The 24,092-nt window shown below is 59.7% G+C and overlaps 1 protein-coding gene across 1 annotated transcript; it reads left to right on the top strand.

Moving 5' to 3' along the window:
* The first annotated feature begins 4,207 nt into the window (after nt 1-4,207).
* SOCS3 (suppressor of cytokine signaling 3) lies at nt 4,208-7,612 on the top strand. The gene is made up of 2 exons (XM_043585717.1): nt 4,208-4,498; nt 5,151-7,612. The coding sequence occupies exon 2, from the start codon at nt 5,245-5,247 to the stop codon at nt 5,920-5,922; it is 678 nt and encodes a 225-aa protein (XP_043441652.1). The 5' UTR covers nt 4,208-4,498; nt 5,151-5,244; the 3' UTR covers nt 5,923-7,612.
* The last annotated feature ends 16,480 nt before the right edge of the window (nt 7,613-24,092 follow it).

Below are 24,092 nucleotides of genomic sequence, written 5' to 3'. Positions count from 1 at the left end.
GCTCTCTCTCTCTCTCAAAATAAATAAATAAACTTAAAAAAAAAAAAAGGATTCATTGAGCACTTTCTATGTACCAGGTTTGAAAAAACCAGCCTGTTTCCTCCAGGTTCTCACCGGATGAGCAGTCGGGGCACATTGGTCAATGTGGAAACAGCTATCCTGGAAGTTTCACCCGCGTTTCTGCCAAGTCTTAAAGGAAAAGTAGAAACCAGCCAAGGTGTGGAAGGCAGTTCCACCCGGAAGGAAGTGAACATGCAAAGACCCAGGCCTGAGGAACGTTCTGGAGCACAGAGCCTTCGACACACACCCACTGAGAAGTTTTGGCGCCTCCCAAGGCATTGCAGACCCTGGAGATGCCAGAAAGCTAAGGGGCACCTTGGTAGTTGGCTCAACTCTTTGAAGACAGGCAACTTTGCAGATTGCATCTTGCATGGGAGATACATAGCTCTCCAAAGCATAAAGCCTCGCGGTCACCTCCACCCCCTGCCACCCAAGCTTCGGCAGTGCCTCCCTTCCCCAGACACCCCAGTGCTTTCAAAAGAATTATAGCCGGGGCGCCTGGGTGGCTCAGTCGGTTGAGCGTCTGACCTGGGCTCAGGTCATGTTCTCACAGCTCCTGACTTCGAGCCCCGCGTCGGGCTCTGTGCTGACGGCTCGGAGCCCGGAGCCTGCTTTGGATTCTGTGTCTCCCTCTCTCTCTGCCCCTAACCCACTCGCATTCTGTCTCAAAAATAAATCAACATTAAAAAAAAAAAAAAAGAATTATAGCCAACATGCACTGAGCATTAACTATGTGCAAGGCACCATTGTAAGCATTGGGTCATATATAAGTTCTCCCATCAACTGGACAGAGTAGGTACTGTTATGAGCCCACTTTACAAATAAGGAAACTGAGGGGCGCCTGGGTGGCTCAGTCGGTTAAGCGTCCGACTTCGGCTCAGGTCATGATCTCAGTTTGTGAGTTTGAGCCCCGCGTCGCGTTGGGCTCTGTGCTGACAGCTCAGAGCCTGGAGCCTGCTTTGAAATCTGTGTGACCCTCTCTCTCTCTCTGCCCTCCCCCACTCACACTCTGTCTGTCTCTCAAAAATAAATAAACATCAAAACAAAACCCAATAAGGACACTGAGGCACGGCTGGTGAAGTAAGTTGCCAGAAGTCATACAGGTACTCGATGGGGGAGCCTAGACAGCAGTTCAATCTCCAGAGTCAGTACGTAAGGAACGCAGCCCACCTTCCCACTGCAAGCCCTGACCTTCTCCAGCCCTGAGAGCCCCTTTCAGGACCCCCCCTGAGCACGCCGCCCCCCCCCCTCTTCTCTTCCAATCCGCCCTGTGCTCCAGGGCACATTCCCAGCAGATATGCAGTCTCTGCAGAGCCCAGGCTCATTTGGGGACCACGCTGTTGTTTCAGAGATAGGAGTTTTCCAACCAGACTTGAATTCCCAGAATTCCAGGGCTGTTTCGTCCTCCTTATCTTCCCCCTTCCACATCTCCCCTCACCTAAAAAATGAACTATCACAGTATCCTCGGGTCGTAATCACCCCTTTCTCCTGGCACCCCTCACTTGGGGGGGGAGGGGAGCATGTCTCTGCCTCGCCTGTCTCCCTGCAGGATTTACCCAGCATTCTCTCTTCCCAGCACTCTGCTCCGTGCCTGGCAAAAGCAGGCACTCAATGAAGGTTTGTGGACTGGATGAATGGACCTGACTTGTGTCAGACCGTTGTAATTTACAAAGCACTTTCTCATCCATTAACTCCAGGGTTGTTCCTTGTGAGTCTTCCTCGCCCTTCACGGGCTCAGCACAGAAGTGTATGGTCATGGTGCAGCCTCCTCTTGTCCTTTTCCTGGACGAGAAAAAGAATGAACTGATTATAGAGAGGACGAGAATCCATTTCATTAGCCCACAAGCATCTCGAGGGCAAAGACCCAGTTTTATTCATCACTATATTTCAATAACTTAGCACAATGCCTGGTACACAGAGCCCAATATTTGTGAAACGTGTTGGATAAATCAATCTCCCCCCTCTGCAGAAGCGACCAGAAACAACAAGACTTCCTCCTTGGGGCGCCTGGCTGGCTCAGTCAAAGGCGCATGTGACTCTTGATCTCGGGGTTGTGAGTTCGAGTCCCGCCTTGGGTGTTAGAGATTACTTAAGTAAAAATGGAACTTGAAAAAAATAAATAAAAGACTTCCTCCTTACTACGGTCTGCTCCTAGAAGCTGAGGAAGAACGAGACTGAGATACACCCATTTCTAGCACACTTTGATGTGCAGAATCTCTTGTGAATCTCAGCTCTCTGATGGGGAAAAGGTTACTGTTCTTACTTTGTGCGCGGAAACTGAATCTCAGGGAGGCTGGGTGTCCTGCCCAAATCTCACTTAGTCCCCCCACATCTGTGAGGGGAAGAGGTGATGGCACAGACTGAAGACAGAATGGCAAAGGCAGTGAGGTGCCTGTCCGCTCCTGGAGAAGCAAAGGAACCAGGCCTTTGTGTCCTAGACTCCCAAGATGCCTGCCATTAGCATCTGTCCTTCCCTTTCTGACTCATCATCTTCGGTACGGTGGCATCTGGGAAGAGGGCATGGCCCAAAGCCCGCATGTCCTGCGAGGTGAGGTTCTCAAGGGGCGCCTGGGTGGCTCAGTCGGTTAAGCAAACGACTTGGGCTCAAGTCATGATCTCACCGTTTGGGAGTTCGAGCCCGGCCTCGGGCTCTGTGCTGACAGCTTGGAGCCTGGAGCCTAGTTCAGATTCTGTGTCTCCCTCTGTCTCTGCCCCTCCTCTGCTCGTGCACTCTCAGGTGTCTCCAGCATCCCACTGCCCTTTTGGGGACAGATTGCAAACTTTTCCAACCTTCATAGAGCTGGCCCTGGTTAGCCCAAACCACCCACATTCATGCCAGCATGACCAAGAGCAAATCCACGGTTCACCCCAATCACCTCTGCACCCCTGAAGAGACATCAGACCCTCGCACCCAGAGGTACAGGCGGGGGTGGGGGGGTGGGGGTTGGGGGGAGGGGGACACATTCTTGGCGGCGCTGGGCCATCTGGAAGTGGCCTGAACTCCTGAAAACTGTTTTCTGGAAACCCTCCCCTACTGGACTTTTATTCCCAGCTCTAATTCCAGACTGCGATGAGACTTCTCCTCGGTACCCCGGGAAGGTGCCTCGCCCTGGCTCCTGAGCCAGCACCCCCTCCATACACACACACACACACACACACACACACACACACACACAGCCCGCCCCCTCCGGTTTCCTTGCAGCTCCAAACTCCACTCCCGCTACGAGACCCCAGCGCGCCCTCTAGCGGACACCGGCGCGGGGTGGGGCCATTGCTCGCCCCGGGGCCCGTCCCGCCGAGGGAGAGCACCTGGCAGGGCCCACACCGCACCCCGAAAGTTGGGAGACCCAGATGTGTGAAAGCGGTTCTTGTTTGTTTGTGTCTGGTTTTCTGGTGGCGGGAGGCGGCGCTCATGTCAGCGTCGGCAGGGAACCTGGCAGTGGGCCCAGGGACTGAGGCCCGACAGCTGCCACGCAGGCTGCGTCCCCTCCATCCCCGGGGCTCCGGGCTTCTCCTCCGGGACGTGCCCGCACGTCCCCCCGCCCCCACACCTCCCCACTTCAGCTCCCAGGTGCGGCCCCAGTTTCGCCGCCCGCCTTTGGGGTGTCCCCAGTCCCCTCGCGGCCGGCCCGGGCCTCCTGGGGCCGCGATCGGGACCTCGGGCGGGCCCGGGTGGGGGCGAGGGGGGTGTCCCCGCGAGGTCTGAGAAAAGGGGAAGGGGAGCCGGGAGCCTCTCCCGCTCGGCCTCCTGGAACTGCCCGCGCTCCCGGAGCGGGGGCCCCCGCCTCTGCCAGAAACCTGCCTTCTTAGAAGGGAGGGGGAAAGTGTGAATGAGAAGTTGGGGGCGGAGCGCGCGCGGAGAGTGGGGGGAGGGGCCGCTGCCAGGAACGCGCCGCCGGGGCTGGCGCCGCGCCCGCCGGCCGCCCGGGCCGCCTCGCGCCGCGCTTTGTCTGTGCGCGCGTCTCGGCCGGTCCCGGCCCCGCTCGCGGCCCGCCCTCGGCCGCCCGCGGCCCCTCCTTCGCCCTCCGCGCAGCCTTTCATTGCTGCGAGTAGTGACTAAACATTACAAGAAGGCCGGCCGCGCAGTTCCAGGAATCGGGGGGCGGGGCGCGGCGGCCGCGTATATACCCGCGAGCGCGGCCTCGGCGGCGGCTCCGACTCGCACTCCCGCGCCGCCGCCGCCGCCAGCGCCGCCACTCCGGCCCAGCTCCCGCCGCGGCCCCTCGCCTCGTCCCTGCCGGCCGGCCCGGGGACGCGCAGGGGGCAGGGCGGGCGCCCCAGCGAAGCCCGGGAGACGCGCGCGCGGGGCCCTCGGTGGACTCCACGGCCGCCAACATCTGGGCGCAGCGCGGGCCACCGCTGGTCGCCGCGCGGCCGCCTCGCCTTGGGGACCGTAGGAGGCGCAGCCCCGAGGCCGGAGACTTCGTTTCGGGACCAGGTAGGAAGGAGGGGCGCTGCGTGGAGCGGGGCGGGGTGGTGGGGGGGTTGGTGGTGGTGGTGGTGGCGACTCGCTAGTCCCGGGAGCTTTTTCCCGGTTTCCCCTCCCCTTCCCGGGTCATTCCCGGCAGGGAGGGGACGAGGTAGGGGGCAGAGCGGATGGAAGCCGGAGATCCCAGGTTCCCGGAAGACCCAGGCTGGGCCCTCGGGCTTCTCAAGCCCCCTCCCTCCCCCCCCCCCCGTGCCTCGGATTTCTCTCTCCGTCCCCGCCGCTCGGGGCCACCGGACTGAGCGGCGCCCAGAGCGTCCCGGGGGCCCTTCTCCCGCTCCCCACCCCGGCCATGCTCCCGGAGACCCAACTTCCGCGCCCGAGTTTCCCCACTCGGCGTTCTCCCGGCGCGTGCCGGGGAAGGGGGCTGCCTGGGGCCACCCCGCGGGCGGGGGCGGGGGCTGGGCGGGCTCCGCGGGGTGCCTGGGCGCGGGGGGGGGGCGGGGGGGGGAGGGTGGGGTGGGTGGGAGAAGGGCTCAGGCGGGGGCCTCGGGGGCAGGGGGCGGGTGCCCGGGGCCGCCGGGAGGAGGCTGGGGGGCCGGGGCGGGCCGGGCGCGCCGGACGGTTCCGGGCACTCACGCGGCGCGCCCCTTCCTCCCCGCAGCCCCCCGGGATGCGGTAGCGGCCGCTGTGCGGAGGCCGCCGAGCAGCTGCAGCCGCCGCCGCCGCCGCGCAGATCCACGCTGGCTCCGTGCGCCATGGTCACCCACAGCAAGTTTCCCGCCGCCGGGATGAGCCGCCCCCTGGACACCAGCCTGCGCCTCAAGACCTTCAGCTCCAAGAGCGAGTACCAGCTGGTGGTGAACGCAGTGCGCAAGCTGCAGGAGAGCGGCTTCTACTGGAGCGCCGTGACGGGCGGCGAGGCGAACCTGCTGCTGAGCGCCGAGCCCGCCGGCACCTTCCTCATCCGCGACAGCTCGGACCAGCGCCACTTCTTCACGCTCAGCGTCAAGACCCAGTCGGGGACCAAGAACCTGCGCATCCAGTGCGAGGGGGGCAGCTTTTCGCTGCAGAGCGACCCCCGGAGCACGCAGCCGGTGCCCCGCTTCGACTGCGTGCTCAAGCTGGTGCACCACTACATGCCGCCCCCCGGCGCCCCCGCCTTGCCCCCTCCACCCGCCGAACCCTCCTCCGAGGTGCCGGAGCAGCCGCCGGCCCAGCCGCTGGCGGGGAGTCCCCCCAGGAGAGCCTATTACATCTACTCCGGGGGCGAGAAGATCCCTCTGGTGTTGAGCCGGCCCCTCTCCTCGAACGTGGCCACTCTCCAACATCTCTGTCGGAAGACCGTCAACGGCCACCTGGACTCCTATGAGAAAGTCACCCAGCTGCCTGGGCCCATTCGGGAATTCCTGGACCAGTACGATGCCCCTCTTTAAAGCGCAAAGGGCAGGGGTCGGGGCGAGGAGCCTGGGTCCCCTCTCCCCCGTGGCACAGGACACAAGCACAAGAATCCAGCCGTGAGAGTCCTGCAGCTCTGGGGGGAGCCAGGGGGGGGTGGACAGGCCCCTCCCTCCCGCCTCCCCCCCCCCCCCCTGCAGAATGGGGCCGGCGGGACCTGGAATGTGTCTGAGGGAAGGGGGGGCGGCCACCTGAGCGCCCCGCCCCCACGCCAGCGTCTCCGGAGGAGCCCGCTGGCCCCGTAGGGACAGCGACGACGACAGCAGTGGTCTCTTCTCCTCCTCCTCTCCGCTTCCTCAACTCCCCCTGCATTTCCAAACAGGGGACACTGCAGGAGCGTTGAACTAGTGAGAACTGCCGGGGAGTCTTCAAACTTTCCAACGGAACTTGTTTGCTCTTTGATTTGGTTTAAAATGTAGCTTTAAACCTGAACAGGTCTCCGGCCTGGAAGAGGGTGGAGGAGAGGGCGCCCCCAGGGGCCTCAGGGCTGCAGGCTGGCCTCGGAAATGGCTCCTCCCACCGCCCGCCCCAGGTGAGGAGGGCGGCTGCATGCTCCTCCCCCCCGCCCCGGCTCTGGGGGTTAAGGTCAAGGGGTGACCTGAAGGGGGCTGTTCTGTCTCCCTCTCTGGGACAGCCACCAGGAACACAGGTCCCAGAGTCCATCGGGTGCCCGAGAGCCCTGGGCCCTTCCCTCGTTTTAAGGGGGGAGTGGCCTGCGGGGGGGGGGGGGAGGCATGGGCTGGTCAGTTGTTCTGTACCCGGGGGTTGGGAGGAGGGTGGAAAAGATAGCCATCTTTGACCCCAGATCTCCGACACCAAGACGAGGGGTTCTACTTTGGGCCTCCTGTCTGGCTGGGAGATTTGCCTTAAATGCTCCCTGTCCCATGGATAGGGACTGGCACACAAGAAGCCACACACTTAGCCTATCCAGGCAGAGGCCAAGGGATCCTCGGAGGGCAAGCTGCTGGCCACTCAGCGTGGGGGGGGGGGGGGCGGGGAGCGGCAGGCGGAGACGGAGGGGGGCGGGATCTCCCGCCTTCCAGCCGAGTCCTGGAAGAAGGCGAGCCCAGTTGGTATTGGCCAGTCCCAGGTGCCTCAGGGTGCCTGGGCTTCGGCAGAGCTGAGCCACCAGGTCCCACAGACCCCCCCACCCCCCACCAGGCCCTGCACAGCCCTCACCTGGGGGTGGGGTGGGGGGAGGGCACAGGCAGGAAGTCATTGAGAGACTGGGGCCCCTGCCACCCCAGCTGCCAGCTGCTCCCTCTCTGCAATAGCACTGATCAGTGAAAACTTAACAGGAATGTAGCAGCGATGGAATTATCTGGAACTGTTCTTTTTGGGGAAAACTAAAACACAAAAGTTTTCTGTGTCAGGTATGGGGCTGGATGGGGCAGCTGTGTGTTGGGGTGTTTTGTTTTTTTTTTTTCCTGTTATTTTGTTTTTGTTTTTTAATAATGTTTACAATCTGCCTCAATCACTCTGTCTTTTATAAAGATTCCACCTCCAGTCCTCTCCCTTCCCCCACCCAGGCCTTCGAGGCTGTTAGGAGATGCTTGAAGAACTCAACAAAATACCAACCCAACTCAAACTTTGCACATATTTATATTTATATTCAAAAAAGAAACATTTCAGTAATTTATAATAAAGAGCACTATTTTTTAATGAAAACCGACTGGAGCCTTTTCCCCGCCCCTGCTCTGGCTTGCTCTCTCTCTCACCCACACCCACGCGGCGTCCGAGGGGAGGGGAGGGGAGGGGAGGGGAGGGGAGGGGAGGGGAGGGGAGGGGAGGGGAGGGGAGGGGAGGGGAGGGGAGAGAGAGCCGCTGGGGTGCGCGCTCTGCCCCCTTGCTTCCCCGGGCGCTCCTCGCTCGCTCTGGAATCATCTTCACGTCACTGACAAGCTAAGGCAGCCACCTAGACTGTACCGAGAGGGGTAATTCCTGCTAGTCTGATTCAGATCTGACCAGAATATGCAAAGCAAGTTCGAAGGAAGAACTTCAAAGGGTTTGCAGGGAGTAAACTGAGCTGTGGTCAAAGCTTTTAGAGGCTCCAGGCTATTAGAAGCGCTCTCCTCCTTGGCTGGGAGGTGTTCCGAGAAAGCCCAGACTCCCGGGGTCACCGGGGGTCCTGGCGGTGACCCGCGACCTCAGCACAGCCAGGTTCATGGGAGGTGGGGGGAGGGGTGGGCCCTCCACTCCTGGGAGACCCCGGGGCCTGCGAGGGCGCACCCACACGTGCCTCCCAATGACAGTACCGTGTATTTGCCTATTTTTAGTCACTCCCACCCTCTGGGTACTTAGAGGCTATCTGGGTTAACCCTCCCAGTCCCACAGCGCAGGTGTTATCACCCCTGTATTCTCAGACACAACCGCGGGTTCCATGGGAGCTGGGGGCTTGCGCTGGTCACATCTGAGGCCCAGAACAGGGCTCAGTCAATATTTGTTGACTGAGTGGGGCAGTCACTCGGGTTCACGGAGGTTAAGCAACGTGCCCAAGGACACACCACTTGGGAATGTGGGAAAGACACAGGCTTGGAAGCGTGAACTCTCTCCGCCTCCCGAAGCACTAAGAGTGTGCCCAGGGCTGCCCCTCAGTGCATCTCCCTGCAAAGCCAAGCCGTGAGGATCCTGGCTCTGGGGTGTCAGCATTAGGGTTGGCCCCCTCCCCGGGCCCTCTATAAGCTGCTCCGGGAATCAGCGTTCAAAAGGCAACTGAGAGTAAATAAACAAAGTCATTTCTCTTTCCCATCTCCTAGACTTTTGGGGGAAAATAATGTAATAAAGTGACAAGAAAGGGCCAGGCTTGAGACTCCTGAGTGGACAGAGCATGTAGGAACCTGTCCAGAGAGACCACCGTTTCCCAGAACAGAGAATGCAGACCCAGGTAAGGTCACCTTCCCAGAGCACGAGGTCAGGCGAGGGGACCCAGTGAGGCCTGGCTCATCCCAGGAGGAGGGGAGCCTGGGAAACTCCTGGCAGGCTCTTCCCTGTTCAGGCGCTGTTTTGCCAGGGTGTCCAGAGTTGACGGGGGCACTAACCCAAGGGCTTGATCTTCTCTGGCCCAAGGGGAAGCTCCTCTCTCCGCCCTCCTTGGGAGGTTGAACTCAGAGGCAGGAAGCCCCCCCCCCACCCTTTTCCTTTGATGCCCCCTCCCCCCACATCGTTCCTCCCACACTTTTTTCTGTCTCCCCATTATCAGACCACAGACTGGACCAACCTTCTGCTTTTGCAGACAAGCGAACTGAGTCCCAGAGAAGGAAAGCAATTTACTTAAACATTTGTTTTAATCTGTATTTATTTTTGAGAGACAGAGACAGAGACAGAGCGTGAGCAGGGGAAGAACAGAGAGAGAGGAAGACACAGAATCCAGAGCAGGCTCCAGGCTCTGAGCTGTCAGCACAGAGCCCAACGCGGGGCTGGAACCCATGAACCGTGAGATCATGACCTGAGCCCAAGTAGGCCGCTTAACCCACTGAGCCACCCAGGCGCCCCTGGAAAGCAATTTACTTAAATTCACACAGCAAATGAGTGGCAACAGAATCTCTCCCATCATTCAGCTCCCCAGCGCCCCTTCCTGCTTTCCCTCCTCCTCCTCCCCTCTGTTGCATAAATCTTTCTGTACTTCACAGTCCTTTTGGGGACAGACCCCCCACTCCACACACCCAGGACTTAAGGAGTGGGCGTGGGGGGCTCTGTCCTGACTGCCAGAGGAGGGCTCCGCCTGGTTCCCAGATTTGCTAAGAAGCTTGAGCAGACACCCATGCCTCAGTGAGGTTAAGACGAGCAAAGCTGGGGGTCCCTGGCCAACAGAAAGGGGAAAGGTTGCTGCCTCCAGGCCCTGTGCCCTATTACGGCTGCTTCGGGCGTTGTAAGAATCCACCCCCCAAGAGGCCCTATCCTCTCTCCGGTGGTGCTGTTTTTTTTTTTTTTTTTGGGCAGTCCTCCGGATGAGCCAGAGCCAGGAATGGGAAATCTAAGGCCTGCTCTGGGGGGAGGGAGCGAGGGAGGCCACAGACAGGGGAGCTGGAGCATAAGCCTGCACGTTGGGTCCTAGTCTAAGGAACGAGGAAGGAGGCTTGGGAGGGGGCACCGCCGGGGTACCAGGCAGAGAAACGGGGCGGGGGGGGGGGGTGGTGGGAGTCACCGAGGGAGTCTGAGCAGAGACAGAAGTCTGCGGGGTGGGGGTCGACGTGCCCAGGGGCGGATCGGGAAGACCCAGGCCGAGGCTGGGAAGAGCCGGGCCCCGGGCGCACCTTCCAGCGCCGCGTCCCGCCCCCTCCCGTGCGGGCGGGCGCGCGCGTCGCTCCCAGGCCGGCCTCTGCCAGGAAGAGTCACTTCCCGGACGCCGCGGGAGCCCTGGCGGAGCTATGCGAAGAATGTCCGCGCTCAGCCCGGCGGGTGGCACCTCCCGGGCCCGCGCCGCCGCCGCCGCCGCCGCGCCCAGCCGAGCTCGCGCGCGGTGGGCAGGCCACGCCCCCGCCACGCCCCCGCCCCGCGGAGCGCGGTCGCCGTGACAACGGGATTACGGGCGCGCAGCGCTGTTTATTCTCAGCCCAGTGCCAGGAAATTCGACGGGGAGGCTGCCAGGCGCACCTCCCTGGGGTGGGGGGCGGGAGGGGGAGGAGAGAGGGTGGACCGGCGCGCCCGGGGCTCCTGCGGGAGGCAAGGAGTCCTTCGTCACTGGGGGGAGGGGGGGGATCACTGACCCCTCCGAGGGGAGCTGCTCAGAAGGCACTGGCTTCCCCCCCCCCACCTCGGCCAAGTTCTCTCCGACCAGGGGAGCCGAATCTCCCCTTCCGGCTGGCGAGTGCCCTCCCTCCGCCCCCCAACGCACACTCTTTCTGTCCAGGGATCCCGTCCTTGGAGCCCCCCAGCCTCTGCCCCGGTCCCTCCCTCACTCATTCATTCTTTCACTCCCCAAGTATCTGTTGAACACATCCTGTGTGTCCGGGGACTGAGCGTAGAACAGGACAAGGCCCTGATTGTCCTGCTCTCCAGAGACTTAGTGGGAGTGACAGACAACGAACTAGTAAATATGTACATAAATGTAGCCAGCTACTAGTAGTGCAAAGAGGCATCTTCCAGTCACATTTCCAGTAGGTGGCACATCCCCCGTCCTGTTTCTCCCTCTGGTAGGGTGACCAGCTAGTCCTGGTTTGCCCAGCACGGTTCCAGTTCAGCTCTGAAAAAGTCCAGCAAACCAGGCCAATTGATCACCCTACCCTCGGGTCGGAACACGCCCATTTCAGAGATGGGGAAACTGAGGCCTGAAACACAAGGGCAGCTCTTCCAGGGTCACGGGTCAGGTAGAGAGCGCAAGAGCCAGAGGCCCTCCGGCTGAGAATCCCGGGGCTCTTGCTGCCAAACACTCTTCACACACACCTCCCCCAAAAGTGCGGAAGCGCCCGCGGCCAGCCCCCCAGGGAGCAGACGAAATTGCTAGCTCCCAGATTCCAACCCCAGCTCTTCTGAATCAGAAGGCCTCAGGGGAGTCCCGGAATCTGAATCCTCAACATCTCCCCAGGTGACTCTCTGACCACTTTCGTTGCTGCCTTCCGGGAAGACAAGCCCCGATCCTCCTCTCTTCCGGGGACAGGGAATTTCCTTCTGGAACCTTGACTAAGCCGATCTGGGAAATCAGCAGGGAGGGAAAGCCTGGGTTCACGGCCCGCGCCCCGGCAAGCGCAGGCAAGTGCAGCCCTTCCCTCTCCTGGGCTCCAGCTCCCAGCCCTGGGCCTGAGAACAGGGGGCCGGCCCCACAGGGAAAGAGTACGGTGTTCCTCCCCCCCACCCAGGGCTGAGCCCTCCCAGCTGTACTGTGCTGGGAACAGGCCAGGCATTTGTGAAATCCTTGGGTGAGCCTGACCCACTGTCATGAGGACGGCCTGTGGAAGCTGGTGCAGGGAGGGGGATGGGGGGCTGTTCCCAGAAGCGGGGAGAACTCTGGACTTCCCACTCCTGAGTGTTCTGCATTACAGCACAGCCTTAAGCAACAGCAGCGGCCTGGAAGGCTGCATGGCAGTCAATCAGCAGCGGCTACAGGCCGTCTTCTGAAGCTAGGGTTCTGGATGCTAAAACTTCACGTAATCCTCGTGAAACCATCACTGCTGCCATTCATTGCAATCATCAGGCCCAGCCTTAGGAGAAGGCTTGAAAAGCTAGACTTAGAGAAAAAGATAACAACCAGGAGACTAGCTTGTTAGGCACATTACACAAGAAAATGTATTTCCTCTGTTTCGCCTCCCTCCCCGCCAAATCTCCAATCTTCCTTTCCTATAGAAAACCTTATCTGGTATTTGCAATGTGCGGATGTTGCAAGGTAAAGGCATGAAATGTAAAAGCTGGTCCTCCGGGAGGTCACTGTGCCTCACAACCGCAGGGGCGCTGTTCACAATATGATCTTTGTGGATGGTGTCCCCTGAAGTTGTGTGATGGGGGGGCTGCGGTGTTTCTGAAGGTTAGGGTACCCTTGCCTTAACAACACTCCAGGTGATCCCGGTGCAGGTAGGAACCCCCTTCGGGGCACCATGACCGATGCTGGAGATCAGTGCTAAGAAGCATTCAGACATCAAGAGGCTTACAGTCTGAAAGGGGAACCAGAGGTGAAAACCAAGAAGTATCCTAAAAAGGAATGGGTGTAAAAATAAAGTGTTATACAGCAGACAGCTGGCAGCCCTAGGAGGAAATGACCTACAGTGGTTTCCCAGAAGAGGTGACACTCGTGAGCTAAGGCAAAACAGCAGGTGTTCCCCGGGCAGGCAGGCGTGGGACAGAGGGGCATTCTAATGACCTGAAACAGGGAAATGGCCCGGAAAAGGGAAAAAAACTTTTGGGAACTTCAAGAGGTTTGGTATGTCCCCATCGGGCACATCCACACCAGATTCATCTTCTAAAAATACTGCTTTTATTACGCACGCACACACACACACACACACACACACATGCACGCACGCACGCACGCACACACGGTCCATGGTTCATCCCAGTAGGATCCACATTGGTTCATTGGTCATTTTCTTCTAAATGGAATGGAAGGCCTAGCCTGGTAAGCCCCCCACACCCTGCACCCCACACTGGCACACACTTCCTTCCCTTTTGGTGGTCTCCTCATCTGCCTACCCCACACTCCCCGCCCCCCCACCTGTGAGCCCGTGTCGTGTCGTGTTGGGGTTATCCGGCCCTATGCCCGGTCTGCTCCGAGCTGTCAGCACAGAGCCGGGCGAGGGGTTCAGACTCACAAACCGTGAGATCGTGACCTGAGCCGAAATCAAGAGTCGGATGCTCAACCCACGGAGCCACCCAGGTGCCCCAAAAGAAGAAATGTCTTTAAATAACGAGGTTTCAGAAGTCGTTACGATAGTAAGTCACCCACAACTTTTACTTTGGGACGCAAACAGGCATCTTTTATTTTCAGCACCTGATGTTTGCATAAGTGGCATTTCTGCTCTTCTCGATGCGCCCTAATAACGTGATGTCCTTCCACGTTCCCTCCGCGCCTCGGATGCAAGTGAGGCAGGTAAAGTGACATCTGTTGCATTTTCCAGATGAGCAAATTGAGGTGTAGAGGGGATTCAGACCTGCCTCAGATGACACAGATAACTGGTGATAGAAGCAGCCTCCCTTAGGACATCGATCACTGGGCTTCAGGTCCAGTGCCCTTGCCACGACTGCTAGCATCTGCGTGCGAGAACCCCCACCGTCCAGGACCTCCATCTAGCAGCGGCTGCGAAGGCTCCCCAGGGGACTCAAATGGCAGCTGAGTCCACACTGGCCAGCTCAGCCCTGGGACAAGGTCCTGAGACCTTGGGTGGTTGCTAGGAGCATGAGATACATCCCCCATCTCCCAGCAGGAGGGAGCCTCGATGGGGGTGCCCAATGCACACAGAACTCCCAAGGAAATTCCAGCAAGACGTCCGGCCCACCCAACGTGCGGGATTTTGCTCGAAGCCTCAGAGAACCCCAATATTGCCCTGAACTCTGGTTTCCGGAAGCTGGGGAAAGAGATGAGATGGCCTCTATGTAACTTTTTCTGTTCCGGAATCCCGTGAAAAGGAGGCTGGAGGGAGAGGAAACCAGCGCTGGGAAGGGGCAATTCTTCCCTGTGCTCTTCAGTGCTCCTTGGCTCCCGGAGAAAGTGGGCGAGGGGGTCTGGCCGGAAGGCTACCCAGAAGACGCTTGGAGACCCACGGGCCTTGCCCGGTGGGGGGCGGGGCAGTCAGTGGCTGTGGCATGTTTCCCTACACCCTGGGGCTTCCCCGCTGGACTCCTCAGGCCATCACTCCGGGGTTTGGCCAGGAACTCAGCGAGGACCCTGACCAGGCTATGGCCAGAGCCCTGGAGTGGAGGGAGGAGCCCAGGAGAAAAGCCCGGCCCGCCCGCAGGCGTGCTGCCAGACCTCTCCCGTCTAAGAGAAGGAGCTGAGAAGGTCAGCCAAGGGGCCCAGCTGCAGCGAGAGACCTTGTGCCCACAGCAGGCCGAGGACTGAGTGGGTCAGTCTCGAGCGCCGAAGGGGAGGGGCTTCAACCCAGGCAGAGTCCACAAGCCCTGGGGTCACCCGGCTGGGCTCTGTGGCCGGGAGGAGAGACATCTGGACAGGAGCCAACGGAAAGGGCCAGTAGAGGCTGCAGACCCCCCAGGGGACAGGTGGGGAAGGTGGCACACACACGCGGCTCCCTCCGTCTGCAAATGCAGCACATGGTACCACCCCTCTGTTGTGCACTGTGCAATTCTCTTTCCATGGGCTGATGCCTGACAGCGAGTCGTCACCCCAGTCCTGGTCCCCCCGAGACAGCTAACTGGGAGGCGACTGACCAGGACTCCGGGCGGAATTGCTGGCGGGGGTCTGAGCTCTCCTCTGGGAGGAGAGAGCCGCTGGCCTGGCCCAGGATCCAAAGGTGTCCTCAGCCTTCGAGAAGGCAGGATTCAAGCAACTGAATCAGCCTGCCCAGGACGTGGGCGGAGCTCTGCTCCCCGGTCTCAAGGGCCCTTCTGGCTAGTCTCTGGAGGGTTTTGTGGGGAACAGACCAGGACCGCATGAGAATGTTGTTGGCCTTGGCCTCCCCGTGGCCTGTGGAGTGAGAATAAGACAGGTTCGCGGTCCCACGGCGCTCTCCTTGGACAAAGAGTACTCCCATCAGCGTCTTTTATTCATTTCACAGACACCTTCAAGTTTCCAGTGCGCCGAGCTCTGGTCTAAGCACTTGAACTATATGAACATTTAATTCTCCAGGAACTCTCATGGCTTAGGCCCTATTATTGTCCCCCGTTTTCCCGTGGAGGGAACGGCCAAATAGGAGGTGCCGTGACTTGTCCCAAATCACGCAGCTCGCCAGGAACAGAGCTGGGGTCCCTGACCAGGGCCAGCACCTGCCGACGCCACTGAGGCACTGGATACTGGCATGGGAGCTGCCCCACCCCCCACTCCCGGACTGGTAGAGGGCAGAGCGCTGGCTGTCGGGCAGGGAAGCTGGGTGTGTGCCCCCTTCACTGCTTCCTGGAAAACGACCTTGGGCCAGCACCTAATGGCCTTGCCTGGGTTCCTCATCTCTCTGTGGGGGATCTCAACAAAGCCTGCTCTGGGAGTCCTAAGGTTGATACAGGACCAAGTCAAAGCTTTATTATTACTAGCAGGGGCTCCCTGGGACCAGCAAGATCTCGAACGCCTCCCGTTCACCCAACATCCAGCCCCACACACTCCTGCTCGCAGGGCCACCGGTTCCGTGGTGGTTTCCTGTCCCCGCAGAGAGGAAGACACGGAGGGAGCACTTCTTCCCGTCTCCTCCTTGGTCTCTTCCAGCTTTTGCTTTGTGCCCCTGCTCTGTTTCCTTCTTGTTTTCCTCAGCTGCCCTCTGTTTGACATTCGGTGGTTGTCCAATTTTCCTGGTCGCCATATCAAAGGACCACGCACTGGGAGGTTTAAAACAACACTTATGGACTTCCTTGCGGTTCTGGAGGTCACAAGTCCAAAATCAAGGTGTCCATGGGACTGCACTCCCTCTGAAGTCTCCGGGGGTGGCGGGGGGGGGCGGATTCTTCCTTGCGCTTCTCAGCTTCGGTGGCCGCCAGCAGGTCCTTGCCAATCCTTGGCCGGCGGATGCGTCACTCCAGTCCCTGCCTCTGTCTTCACGAGGCCTTCTTCTCTGTGTGTCTGTGTCCAACTCTCTTCTTATAAGGACACCAGCCATTGGATTGGGGCCCAAACTCATCCAGTATGACCTCATCATAACTAATTACATCTGCAAAGACCCGATTTCCGAATTAGGTCACATGCACGAGGTCCACGTGGACATGAATTTTGGAGACGCCACTCAAGCCAGTTCTGGGGGGTTGGTTCTGCAGGATCTCAGATCAAGAACGTTTTTTTTTCTTTCCTTGAATCTTTCAGGAAGAGCCTGAGAAATGTGTCCTTCTCTGCTCTTGGGCATAGGGAGAAGCGGAATGTCCCTTTAGGCTCTGTTAAGGACACCTTGAGCAAAGGACAGCCTGGAAAGGCACCCAGGGATAGAGCCCAGTGGTTGGCCTGGCCAAGGGCTGCACGGCCAAGGGCAACGTCTCTCAGGGAGGGAGCATGCGTCTGGAGCCTGCCTGGCAAGGCCGAGTCCCCCACAGACATTGCCTCATTTAGCTGCAGAGATGTTCCTGCATTTCTCTGGTGAAGAGCTCCATCTCGGCGACCTCAGATGACCCCTCACACAAGAAAGAGCATCCTCTAGAAAGCTTATTCCGAGCCTCCATGGGCAAGAGACGGAGGGGGGTAGAGCCACAGGGCCGGGCGTGGGAAGTCTGGCCAGCACCACAGTTCCTTGGCAATGTTACCCAGGGAAAAGTCAGGGGATGCCCGGCAGCCAGCTCTTTGCAAAGCCCGGGGTTCCTGACAGCGAGGGGGACACGGGCACACAGCAGCCTCCGTCCCTCGGATGTCCCTGTTGAATCCCAACCACCAGGCTGGGGCAGCTGGGGACGGGACGTGGGCTTTCCTCTGCATTTTTGCCACCGTCAGAGAGGAGGCGGGACGGGGGAAGCCTCCAGGTGCTCCCTGAAGGCCAGGTCCTCCTCCAGGGCCCGCAGCCTGTTCTCTCCGCCCACGCGCCCTTCACCCGCAGCTAAGGACTCCAGGCCGACCTCTGGCTCTGCCAGGCTCTCTGGAGTACCCAGGGCTGACTTCTAGAACCTGGGGAAGGAAAGAGGGAGGATGCCAAGAAGGCACGAGGCTGTGCTCCTACCTGAACCACAGGAAGGGGACCGCCCTGCCTCAGCGCACCCACAGCTGCTCTCCCAGGGACAGGAAGTCAGCCGAGTGCCGAGCAAACTGCTAGTGGGGGGGAGGGGCTCAGGCACCTGGGCGGTCAGCTGGGCCATCTGCCCTCCTGGGCTGCGCTGGTTCCCACACCCCAGAGGCCAGACAGAGTAGGGATTAGGAGCCTAAATTTTCAGGGCGCCTGGGTGGCTCAGTCTGTTGAGCATCCGACTTCGGCTCAGGACGTGAGCTCACGGTTTGTGAGTTTGAGCCCCGCGTCGGGCTCTGTGCTGATGGCTCAGAGCCTGGAGCCTGCTTGGGATTCTGGGTCTCCCTCTCTCTCTCTGCCCCTCCCCCACTCTCGCTCTGTCTCTTTCTCAAATAATAAGTAAATAAACATGTTTTAAAAATTTAAATAAAAACAAAAACAAGAAGCCTAAATTTTCATCCCAATTCACTTTGCCTCCTCCCAGCTAGGAGACCCGGGCGCGTCAATAAACCTGCTTCCCGTCTGTACAATGGGATATTAACGTTCCCCGCTTCCTTCGGTCGTTGTGATAGCTCAGTAAGTGAACACCCACATTGCTTAGTACACAGGGAGTGCTCTCTCAACACCGGGTGCTCTGATGCTCCGGACCGGGGCCGAGCCCCTGGACAGACTTGATTTCTTGCAAATAATCCGGACCTGCTTAGGGGAGAGAGGGTGACCTTGCAGGCAGCCCCACCTGGTCTGCTGAGTCTCCCCGGGACCCCAGTGACACCCTGCCTCCACTTGTTACGCTGGGTGAGCTCTCCCTCCGCCAGGGCCCCTCTCTGGCTGGTCTGCCCAACCACAGGACAATCAGGCTTTCGGCCAGGCAGTTACAGTAAGTCAGGCCCGCCCTTCCTCACATGGGGTACCCACCAAGCCTGGGGCCAGAGCCTCTGGCTTCCCATAGAGGAGGGGAAGGGGGTGGGGGGATGGAGAGGCCCTTCCTTGCCAGGTGCACTGTTAACCCCCACCCCCAGAACATGCTGCTGGTCTTTCCCAGTGATTTCCAGGGGCTGCCTTGTCCTGGCAACCACCAGGCCCAAGCTGCAAAGGGCAGCTGAAGCAGCAAATGATGTTCAGAAAGAGGCTGACTCACTCCAGCCAGGCTGCGCCCTCCGTGAATACTGTTGGACCTCAGCCTGGGATTCCCGCAGGTTCGGACAACCAGTTGGACCATCCTCTTGTAGGAGGCACGTTCCAAGGTAACCCTGAGGGGGAGGGAGGAGAGGAAAGGGCCCTGGCAAGGGTGCTGATGCACCCCCAGCTCCAGTTCCAGGCCCCGAGGGGGACAGGACAGGGACACGGGAAGGCCTCGCTGATCCCAGGCCTGACTGAGGAGGCAGGGGGCGGGGAGGACAGAGGACCCCATTTATAGAGCAAGGGCACATTACATGATTATTCTATTTTAATCGTAACAACCCTGTAATGTAGATAGGAGTAATCGCTGCTTAACAGATGAGGAAACTGAGGCTGGGAGCCCGCGAGAGGAGGCTGGGTGAGGGGTGGCGCCTGCTAGAACAGGAAGGGACGCGCGCACAGAGCTCCGCCAGGGCTACCTGACCCCAGGGCTGCATCTGACGGCGAGGCGCGCCTTTCGCAGGCCTGGCGGGAGGAGGGCGCAGACCCGGGTGGGGGGTGTCCCCGGAGACCGGCCCTGCCGCCCCTCCCCTTCCCTAACCTCCCCTCCCGCGCTCCCCCTGCCCTGCTCCCCGCCCCCCGCCGGCCCCCAGGTCCGCGCCCACGGCAACCCCTCCTCCAGGCGCCGTGTGCAGGGGGAGGGACCGCACGGGCTCTCAGCCCGCGCTGCCGCCCGCCGCGCATTCCTCCGCCCTTCCATCAGCGCGGCCGGCCCCCGACGGGCTTCCCCGCAGGCTGTGAGGTCAGCGCCCCACCCCGCCGCCGCGGGGCCGGCCCCCTCCCTCCCCGGACGCAGGTCCCCGCGCGGGGATCCCGGCCCCCTCCCCGGTCTGCGCCCTCCGCCCACGCCCCTGCCCCACCTCCCCGGGCCCCGCGTCTGGGATCCTGGCCCTGCCCACCTCCCCCGGTCCCGGCGCCTGCGCCCCGCCACGCGCCCCTGCCCCACCCGGCTGTCCGCGCCCGGGATCCCGGCCTGCGCCCCTCCCCGGGTCCCCGCCGTCCCCCAGGTCCCCGCGTCCCGGCGCGTCCCGGAGCTGGGCGGCCCCTCGCGCCCTCCGGCCGCTGCCCGCTGCCCGCGGGCCTCCGGGCCGAGCCCTATTTCGGGCGCTGGCGCTGCGGGCCCAGGCAGCCCTGCCCGGAAGGGAGGCTATTCTGGGCCGGGCCAGCCGAGCAGCTGTGGCCCCAGGGCTTCCCGGCAGGGTGCGCGCCCGGGACAGAGGGCACGCTAGGGCAGGGCTCTCCTCCCTCCCCACCTTCCTCCCAGGCCGCGCCCAGCTCCCTCCCCTTTTTGACCAGACCCGGGTCCTCTCCTAGGCCAGGAACATTCTCTGGTGCCAGGTCACCGACAGAGTGTCCAGGGCCTGTGGCCACGGCGCACCCTCTTCCAGCGCCCCATGCTGCTGCTGCCGCCACCACCTACGCCTCTCCGGTCTCTGCGCCCACCTCTCGGTCGGGGTGATCTTCCTAGCACCCTGTGCTTGTACGGCATGGCCTGTGTCCCCATGTGTCCCATTTGCCTGCCCTTCTTGCCGTAGCCCCTCACCCACGAGTCCATGTGGTTCAGCGTCAAACCCCCAGTGCCCAATACGGGATGGATCCCCCCAAATGGTCATTAAATGAAAGTTCTTACAGGGTCGCGTTTGGTGTCACGGTCAGGACGCCGGACTCCAGTCCCTTGGGGGTCTTCTCACATTTTGCCCAGCAAAACCTTCTGATGACCACCTAGCTGCCCCCTGGGCCCCTTCCCCCACCAGAGGGAGTGGCCATTTCCACCGGTGGCCTTGGCTTGGTGGTCGAAGCCTCAGGTATCTGCACATGTGACCCGGGTCCCTTTGGGCTCCCTCTGACCTTAGGACCAATTGCTAGATTCCTCAGGGCCACGCTCTTCCCTCTGGGATAAAACCAGGATAAAAATCTCTGTGGTCTATCCCACGTCATGGTCACAAGGAGACAAAGTATATGTAACCATCAGAACGCAAGCCACTGCGTCATCCACCCCAAATCCCTCTCTCCTGACCATAAGGTTTCCCAAAGCGAGCGCGTGAGCCGGTTTGGGGGAGGAGAGAAGGGGGAAGCTGACATTTGTCCCTCTGCTCACTAGATGTTTACACGCTCCACCTCATGCGGCCCAGAGCCTCCAAACTTTAATGTCAGCATGAGCCACTCGGATCTTGTTAAAAAGCAGACTCCAATGCTTCAGGCCTCTGGCGGGGACTGAGATGTTGCATTTCCAGCCAGCCCCAGGTGGTGTCCCTCCCGCCAGCCCCCACGGTACCCAGGAGGGAGGGGGGACCTCCCGGACTAGCCCCCCCTAGTGTTCCGATGACAAAGCTGAGGTTTGAGGAGATTAAATTGCTCGCTTAATGCAGCCAGGCCAGCACTTGGGCCCAGCCGGCCACAGAATCTCCCCTTCCCCTTGGGCCTCCGCTGCTGGGGTCCTCCAGATCCTCCGCCCTTGGCCCCCAACTCCCTCCCCCGCTACAACTCTCACCCCTCAGCTTGCTTTCTTTTTCTTTTAAAGGATCGCGCCAGGGGCGCCTGGGTGGCTCCGTCCGTTAGGCAGTTAAGCGACTGCCTTCGGCTCAGGTCATGATCTCACCGTTCTTGAGTTCGAGCCCCGCGTCGGACTCTGTGCAGACAGCCTGGAACCTGCTCTGGATTCTGTGTCGCCCTCTCTCTCTGCCCCTCCCCCGCTCACACTCTGGCTCTCTCCCTCTCAAAAATAAGTATTTTTTTAAATTTTTTTTTAACGTTTATTTATTCCTGAGACGGAGAGAGACAGAGCATGAACGGGGGAGGGGCAGAGAGAGAGGGAGACACAGAATCGGAAGCAGGCTCCAGGCTCCGAGCCATCAGCCCAGAGCCCGATGCGGGGCTCGAACTCACGGACCGCGAGATCGTGACCTGAGCTGAAGTCGGACGCTTAACCGACTGAGCCACCCAGGCGCCCCAAAAATAAGTATTTTTAAAAATGTTTAAAATAAAAAAAAATTAAAGGGTCACACTAATACCTGTGAGTGGTGAAATGTGCTATATGTACTCTTATCCCCAATGAAAACAGTAAGTTCTATATGGATAAAAAATGAAACTTGCCCCCCCTACCCAACTCCCCTCAGCTCACCGCCCCCCACCCCCAGAGAAAGAAATAGGATCTCCGGGGGGCGCCTGGGTGGCTCAGCCGGTTGGGCATCTGACTTCAGGTCATGATCTCACAGTTGGCGGGTTCGAGCCCCCCGTCGGGCTCTGCCCTGACAACCTAGAGCCTGGAGCCTGCTTCAGATTCTGCATCTCCCTCTCTCTTTCTGCCCCTACCCCACCCTCTCTGTGTCTCTCAAAAATAAATAAACCTTAAAAAAAAAAAAAAAGGGAAATACAATCTCCAATTTGCTACTGGTTCTTTAATTGAGGCCATATAGTTGGGTCAGCTCTGGTTAACGCTGTAGGATATGGGTAAAAGGTCAAGCAAGAAGCCACCAAACCAGGGATGGCAATCTGGTGAAAGAGAGAGAGAGAGAGAGAAGAAAGTGTGGTTCAAATATGGGCCCAGGAAGAGGCAGGAAACCACTTTCTACCCAGAGCCCTCTCCTGGCATCTATCGGGGCAAGCTGGAACAGGTGAGGGAAACCCAGGTCCGCCAACACCCTGGCTCCTGAATAACTAACAGCCACCCGGTGCCCTGATTCACTCGTCTATAGGTAGTTTACTTCCTGTCGGGGAGGCCTGAGCCTCCACCATCCTGTGTTGACGGAAGGGTAATCAACTGGCAATTAATTAAAAGCGGAAGGAATGCAGATTCGCTCCATCAGAACTCAGCGGGGAAGGCGGTGTTTTTCAGAGGTGCCTCTACGGGCAGGCCGGGGCGCGAAATGAAACGCTGTCCTGGATTCCCGAATGGCATCTGACCAATCCTGGGGGGCTTGCAGGCGGGGGCGGCGGGGATGGGTGGGGGGAGGCGCTGGGGCCAGAACGCCTGGGAACCCGGGCCACTGGGTGGGGTCCTGGCCCCACCGCCCCACTGATGGAGCCGTTAAGTGAGGCGTTAAGTGGTATGCGGTGCCCGAGCGGGGCTGTGTTCCTTTTCTCCTTCTCGCTCCCGCTCCCCGCGGCCCCACCGGGTGCCCTCCTCTATTCCTGAGTTCTGGGGCTGAAATGAGGCCAACAAGTTAGCTGCCTTTCAAGATGGACATTTTCTCAGACTGGGGAAACTGGGGAGAAACCACAGGTCTCCGAGAGGGAAGGAACAGGGCCCACGCGGGGCGTGGGGTAGGGGCAGTGGGACAGGGGGAGGGGACTGGGAAATCTCACCGTGCCCACTTCTGCTTTGCAGAACCTCTCTCACCTCATAACTTCCCCTGAAGTGCCCACTGGCCATTTGCATAGGTCTCCTTGAAATTCTGGATAGGAGCGCCACCCTCTCCTCCCCCAGCTCGGCCCTCCAGGGGGTGGCTGGAGCACCACTGGGGAACCAAAGGGTGGGGACAAGTGGCCGTGGGACGGCAGCGACTGCCCCGAACCTTCCCCTGGGTGATTCACTCTTCTTCCAAGAGATGGGCCGTTTTCCTAGAATGTTGCAACAGGGGGATGAGGGTTTTTCCAGAGATTTCCACTCTCCCGATGACCCAGCCCTGAGCCCCTCGAGTGGAACCCACGATGACTCCCGCTCTCCCACCACAAGGGCCGGGCATCTGCCCTCTGACCTTGATGCCCCCATTTCTCGAGTTCTCAAGGGGCCCCCGAGCTCAAGTCTCCGGGGATGGATGCCTGGTACGTCCAGCTGGGCACACAGCAGGCTCTGGGGCGGGTTTTTTCTTCCTTAATGCATATTTGTTTCATGGATGGGATGACTGGAGATCACTTACCCCTGATGAAGAAACCGGAAGGCAAGACAGTTTTAAAATTCTTTAAAGGGGCGCCTGGGTGGCGCAGTCGGTTGAGCGTCCGACTTCAGCTCAGGTCACGATCTCGCGGTCCGTGAGTTCGAGCCCCGCGTCGGGCTCTGGGCTGATGGCTCGGAGCCTGGAGCCTGTTTCCGATTCTGTGTCTCCCTCTCTCTCTGCCCCTTGCCCGTTCATGCTCTGTCTCTCTCTGTCCCCAAAATTAAATAAATAAATAAATAAATAAATAAATAAAATTCTTTAAAAAAAAAAAATCCATCCTGAGTGTTACCCCCTTCATTTTTATCGTCTCCTCCCTTTCCGTTCCAAACCCTAAACTCAGTCCTGAGAGTGAAGCACTTTGTGGGGGAAGCTGAGTCTCACTCCCCTCTCTTTCCCCCAGTCCCTGGGTTGAAGCTCCATGGATTTTGTGATTGGGGATTCCACGGCCTTTCCCAGCCCCTCGAGGAGGTGAAGAGGGGGACGTTTGATCTCCAGGAAAGGAATGTCACTGTGGGCTCACTGTCCACCCAGGGCGACTCCCTGTGGGCTTAGCACGGCTGAGGAAAGAGACAGTGGGGAATGTCAGGTACTCTAGATTTTAGGGGATATTTTTTTCAAAAAGTTCAGGGAATCCTGGCCCCAAAGAGCTATCGGTTCTAAGAGAGAAAAATGGGTCGAGGAAAAATGATCGACTAGGGGAGAAAGTCAGGGCTGGGACAATCCAGGCACAGAAGGTCTCAGTGACAAGAGCAGTGGGTGGTGCAGGAGATAAAGCCCTGGGGAACCTTCTAGGGAGCGGAAGTCTGATTTCAGAAGGAGCAGAGAAACGGGAGGGAGGGAGGGAGGGAGGGAGGGGGTGCTCTCAAC

This window comes from Prionailurus bengalensis, chromosome E1 (assembly GCF_016509475.1).
Source record: "Prionailurus bengalensis isolate Pbe53 chromosome E1, Fcat_Pben_1.1_paternal_pri, whole genome shotgun sequence".
Lineage (NCBI taxonomy): Eukaryota > Metazoa > Chordata > Mammalia > Carnivora > Felidae > Prionailurus > Prionailurus bengalensis.
This window is presented reverse-complemented; position numbering and strand designations above follow the sequence as displayed.

Coding starts and splice junctions, on each gene's coding strand:
- SOCS3 (XM_043585717.1), top strand. CDS start 5,245: ATGGTCACCCACAGCAAGTTTCCCGCCGCCGGGATGAGCCGCCCCCTG.